Source organism: Limulus polyphemus, unplaced genomic scaffold (genome assembly GCF_000517525.1).
Source record: "Limulus polyphemus unplaced genomic scaffold, Limulus_polyphemus-2.1.2 Scaffold2772, whole genome shotgun sequence".
NCBI classification, from domain to species: domain Eukaryota; kingdom Metazoa; phylum Arthropoda; class Merostomata; order Xiphosura; family Limulidae; genus Limulus; species Limulus polyphemus.
In genome coordinates, this window is record NW_013668382.1 from 46,093 (window position 1) to 52,089 (window position 5,997).

Genomic DNA, 5,997 nt, shown 5'->3' on the forward strand with positions numbered 1-5,997 from the left:
ACCTCTCTCTGTAACTAATACCTGCAGGTTTCAGTAGTATTAATAAAGCTCTCTCTGTAACTAATACCTGCAGGTTTCAGTAGTATAAATAAAGATCTCTATGTAACTAATATGTATGGTGTTTTAGTAGTATTAATAAAGATCTCTCTGTAGCTAATACCTGCAGGTTTCAGTAGTATTAATAAAGATCTTTCTGTAACTAATATCTATGGTGTTTTAGTAGTATAAATAAAGATCTCTCTGTAGCTAATATCTAAAGGATTTCAGTAGTATTAATAAAGCTCTCTCTGTAACTAATACCTGCAGGTTTCAGTAGTATTAATAAAGATCTTTCTGTAACTAATATCTATGGTGTTTTAGTAGTATAAATAAACATCTCTCTGTAACTAATATCTGCAGGTTTCAGTAGTATAAATAAAGATCTCTATGTAACTAATATGTATGGTGTTTTAGTAGTATAGATAAAGCTCTCTCTGTAGCTAATATCTAAAGGATTTCAGTAGTATTAATCAATAGCTTGTAATTATCCTTCAATGACTTAATCTATTTACTTACCTTTCACTGACTTAATCTGTTTAATCATATAAAAATACCTTATAGTTATCCTAAACTGACATAATCTGCTTACTTATATAACAACAGTTTATTGTTACCCTTCATTAGTTAAATTTGTTTACTTATCTAACAACAGCTTGTATTTACCCTGCATTGACTTTGTCTGTTTTTTATTAACTAACAATAATATTTAATTACTGTCTATTAACAATGACTGTTTTCTTTTGTTATTCAACAATAGTCATTTTCTTCCAAAACTGACACATCTTTTCATTTTCTGACAAAATCTGATCTGGTTAAGCTCTTTCCCTACTTGAGAAGAATTTTTTGCTGTCAATCACTAACATAATTACTTTACTTACCCGACAATAGCTCATAGCTATCACCCACTGGCTATGACTGGTTTCTTTTCTCTCTACAACATAGTGTGTGACTTTTGAGCCACCATCATGAGTTGGTGGTCGCCATGAAAGAGATGCTGAATGCTGAGCAATGTCAGAGACCTCTAGTGGTCCTTCTGGTGGCCCTGGACGACCTTTGATACAGAATTTCAAAAACACTATTTCTGAGACTGTGTTTTATTTCTGATTTTAAAATTATAACTTGAACAGTGACAGATCATAAAAATAATATAAATTGTTCACATCAGTTGTTCTGGCAGATACAAGTAATTACTAAAACAATAAAATATCCTTATGTTCAATGTAGTCCAAAAGTAGATTAATACTAACCAACACAAATTCAATATTCAGTTTACTAGCTACAATTTTGTGACACTCAGCAAATCTTGAAAGAAGTTTACACAAACTGATTAGAAATATCTTTAAATACCAAACTTGTTCTTCTGCCACATTGCACCTGATAGATTTTCATATATCATTATGAAAATGACAAGAGTCTCACCTGTTACAAAGAGAGTGAAACTTGCATCAGCCACTCCACTGTCATTTTTCACAGTCAACTTGTACTTGCCTTCATCATCTTTCAAAGCTTCTCGCAGGAAGATAATAACATAATCATCGAACACAGTTATCTTCATGTGTTTGCTCTCGCTGACTTCCAGTCCATGCTTGAACAAATTCACCTCAAATGGTCCAGTACCGGAAAAGAATATTTTAACCTTCCCATTATCATTTTCAGGTATGCACACTTCATTTGGACATCTTTCAATCTTAGGAGGAGCTGTAAAAGAAGGAAAGAAATTATTATGCACACCACTGGTATGGAAATAAAATGATATTTATCAGAGTGCAGGGCAGGGCAAGAAGAATCAAACTTACAAAAATTGTCATTAAAATCCCCACTCTTTAAAAAATTGATTTTATGTGGACAGAATGGACTTGTCCTTATACTTTATGTTATGTTGAGTTGAATAACCAATTAACATATTTTATAACATACTTACCATCAGAAAATTTATTTTGTTCCAGTAAAATCCAAATAATATATAATATAATATGTTATTTGTACAAAGCAGGAGAGTAAATTAAGAAAATATTTAAAGTCCTGTACATCCAACGTTGTACTACACAGTACACTAGTTCAGTTGAAGGAATCTGAACCTATTCAATATTTCACTATACTGAAACAATTTTTTTTTCTGCTTGAATCTTACTAATAAGAGCCTTATGGTGTAAATCAAGGTACTAATTATTTGTAATGTGCTATCATTTATTTAAACTTAAGAAGTTACATAAACATAATAAATAAAATACTGAACTTTATTTATCTGCAATGCTTAGTCTGGCAGTAATGATACACAATAACTAATAATAATTATGTAGAAATAGTTGCTACTGGTTGATGCAGTCTTTAATTCTGAACCTCCAACCATGGGGAGGAAACCTGTCTGATCCTAAAGTGTTAGAAACTTGAACATTTTGTTGTATCTATCTTTACTGTAAATGTTTGGTTTGGCAGTTCACCTGTAAGAGTCTAAGGTGTTAGAAAGTTGAACATTTTATTGTATCCATCTTTAACACAAATTTTTGGTTTGCCAGTAAACCTGTCTGATTCTAAAGTGTTAAAAACTTGAACATTTTGTTGTATCTATCTTTACTGTAAATGTTTGGTTTGGCAGTTCACCTGTATCAGTCTAAGGTATTAGAAAGTTGAACATTTTATTCTATCCATCTTTAACACAAATGTTTGGTTTGCCAGTAAACCTGTCTGATCCTAAAGTGTTAGAAACTTGAACATTTTGTTGTATCTATCTTTACTGTAAATATTTTGTTTGGCAGTTCACCTGTATGAATCTAAGGTGTTAGAAAGTTGAACATTTTATTGTATCCATCTTTAACACAAATGTTTGGTTTGCCAGTAAACCTGTCTGATTTTAAAGTGTTAGAAGTTTGAACATTTTGTTGTATTTATCTTTACTGTAAATGTTTGGTTTGGCAGTTCACCTGTATGAGTCTATGGTGTTAGAAAGGTGAACATTTTATTGTATCTATCTTTACTGTAAATATTTGGTTTATCAGTACTTCTGTCTGAGCCTAAAGTGTTAGACAGTTTAACATCTTATTGTATCTATTTTTATTGTAAATGTTTGGTTTGTCAGTACTCCTAACAGACCCTAAAGTGTTAGACAGTTATCATCTTATTGTATCTATCTTTATCTTCAATGGTTGGTTTGGTAGTTCAACTGTCTGAGCTTAATGAACTAAAAGAGTCAAACATGTTCCTGTATCCATCTTTACCTGCAACATTTAGTTTAGCAGTACATCTGTCTGAGCCTAAGGAGTTGCTGATTTCACAGGTGTACTCTCCATCATCTGAGTCCCATGTTTCTGTGATTTGTAGTTTATAGATTCCATCTTTATTATCTATAGCTTTGATTCGTACACCTGGATGAACTTCCCGTCCATTTCTAAACCTAGTGTTCATTAAGAAAACAACAGCTTTAAGTCAGATTAAACTACAAAAAAGGGCAATGATCAGAAGCTTCAAAAACAGAGGACCATAAATAACGATTCCAGAACCTTTAAGCATTAACAAAAAATTATTATAAGTTTATTAACCACATAAAATATTTTTAAAATTAGTTACCATTAGAAAATATATCATAATATTAATAATGAGATTACACCCTTAAACTTTCTGTTGCCATAGAAAACTTAGGAAAGCTAACTTATACTTATGTATATTGATAAAAACACATATAGTCATCTTTCTTATACATTCTATAAACAAACACAAAATGAGCAGTATCAAACAAATACACAAGAAGTAAATTTACTCACCATCGAGCTACAGGGTGAGGTTTGCCAATGGCTTCACATTCCAAGGTCACAGACTTCTTGAGGTTAGTGTTCTTGTTAAATAGTGTCCTCAAAAACTCTGGCTTCATACCATCTACAACAGAAAATAACACTTAAAAATTGCAGTTTATAATACATAATACACATAGATTAACTGAAATGTCTCATGTGTAACCTTACTTTAAAAATACATTTTAAACTTTTTAACGTTTCAACAGGTTGAGGAGAAAAATTTTAGAATGCTAATATTTATATAAAGAAATATGTACCAGCATCATAAAAATAATCAAAAATAAAATTCTTAGGAGTATGTCTGAGCAACAATACATAATGTTATGTTTAATAAACAGCCAATTTCATAATTATGAAATAATACTAACAATGATGCACATTTCCTTTTTATTTCATTACATACAAAATTAAAGTTCAATGTTAGCTTATGAAAAATGAAATTAACAGATTTTGAATGTCTAATTTGTTTTTCACTAATACTGCAGGTCTAGTTAGAATTTTTTTTACCTCTTCATAAGTGTTAAAGTAGAACAAAGGAAGAAATATATCACCTGGAACTTCCTGAACCTTTACAGGCCCATGTGTCATAACAGGATCACTTTTTCCGGCAGCATTTACAGCAAACACTCGGAATTCATACTCACTACTTTCAGTGAGGTTTGTTACAGAGAAATCACAGTCTAGAACATTGTAATCATTGGCTTTGAACCATAAGGGGCTGTTTTTCTCACGTATCTCTACAATGTAGCCTGTCAGAATGAAATAAAATAATTTTAACTCAGGTACTATGGACAACTAGCTGTGAGTATTGCACAATATGTTTTGTGCTAGAGCATTTACAATTTAATTCTGTCATTATGAAAAAAAAAGTTTTAACTCAGGTACTATGGTCAATTAGGTATTGCACACCTCAATAGAAATTCAAACTCGTTCCCACTTCCTTTATTAATATAGTACTTTTCTTTTTAAATTTAATGTTTTATAATTTCCTAACAAAATCCTGTGTGATAAATAACAAACTTTAATGATCTGAGTCCTAACATCTATTCTTTAATGTTTACAAGTAAACAAGGTAGCCACAGAATATCTGTTTGCCTGTGATTTTGGTTCCTCCATCAGTTCTTGGCTTCTCCCACTTTAGGTCCACATAGGTTTTTCCAACTTGTACAACTTTCAGGTTTTCAGGAGGTGATGGTGCATCTAGTTAGGGAAAGAGCACCAGTATACAGGTGTGATACTCAAGGACAATGTTACAAGTTTCAAAAAAATTTATATTTACACTGATACCTTGTTTTTCCTAAGGTTTATTGGTTTTAAAGAGGTGAAAGGATTAAATAAAAACCTAGACTTATTGATCTTATACAGTAGTATAATACTTTCTACATATTTCTATGTTCCAGTGTATTTTACAAAAATCAAATGTTACATTTGTTATTTCCATACTATAGTTCTAATTACAAAAAACACAGACTTTGTCCATCATATTTTGAATATGACAGCTACATTTATCTTCTTCACTTACACACTATAATATTTTAACTCTTTTCTAGTTGTATGCTTGTTTCAAAATCAACTTAAAGCTTCCATACCAAATTAGTATCTGAGTCAAGTTTAATAATTTTACTTACTTATCACTTACTAAGAATAACTTGAAGCTAAGTTTACTATTTCTTCTACTTCCCAATATCTTAGTAATATTAAATTGTAATACATTTTTAGAAATGTAAAATAACATTACTGTATATTAAATTACATTACTCTCCTTGTACTGATAAACCCTATGAATATTAGTTACAGAAAGAGCTTTATTAATACTACTGAAACCCTTTAGATATTAGCTACAGAGAGAGATTTATTTATACTACTAAAACACCATAGATATTAGTTACATAGAGATCTTTTTTAGATAAATAGACAGATTAAGCTAGAGAAGGGTGACAACAGGATGTTGTTACATATGCAAACAAATTATGTCAGTGGAGAGTAATTACAAGTTGTTGTTAGATAAGTTAACAGATTAAGTCAATGGAGGGCAACTACTTACTGTTATTAGATAAATAGACAGATTAAGCTAGAGAAGGGTGACAACAGGATGTTGTTACATATGCAAACAAATTATGTCAGTGGAGAGTAATTACAAGTTGTTGTTAGATAAGTTAACAGATTAAGT

The 5,997-nt window shown here is 30.8% G+C and overlaps 1 protein-coding gene across 1 annotated transcript in view; it reads right to left on the reverse strand.

Moving 5' to 3' along the window:
- The window catches only part of LOC106467866 (twitchin-like), a gene marked incomplete at both ends in the record, with an annotated part of 159,370 nt that overhangs the window by 45,553 nt on the left and 107,820 nt on the right, over positions 1 to 5,997 (reverse strand). Inside the window, 6 exon segments of the mRNA XM_013928247.2 lie at positions 918 to 1,090; positions 1,459 to 1,737; positions 3,255 to 3,430; positions 3,798 to 3,909; positions 4,379 to 4,576; positions 4,923 to 5,027. Coding sequence (XP_013783701.2) covers positions 918 to 1,090; positions 1,459 to 1,737; positions 3,255 to 3,430; positions 3,798 to 3,909; positions 4,379 to 4,576; positions 4,923 to 5,027 — 1,043 coding nt within the window.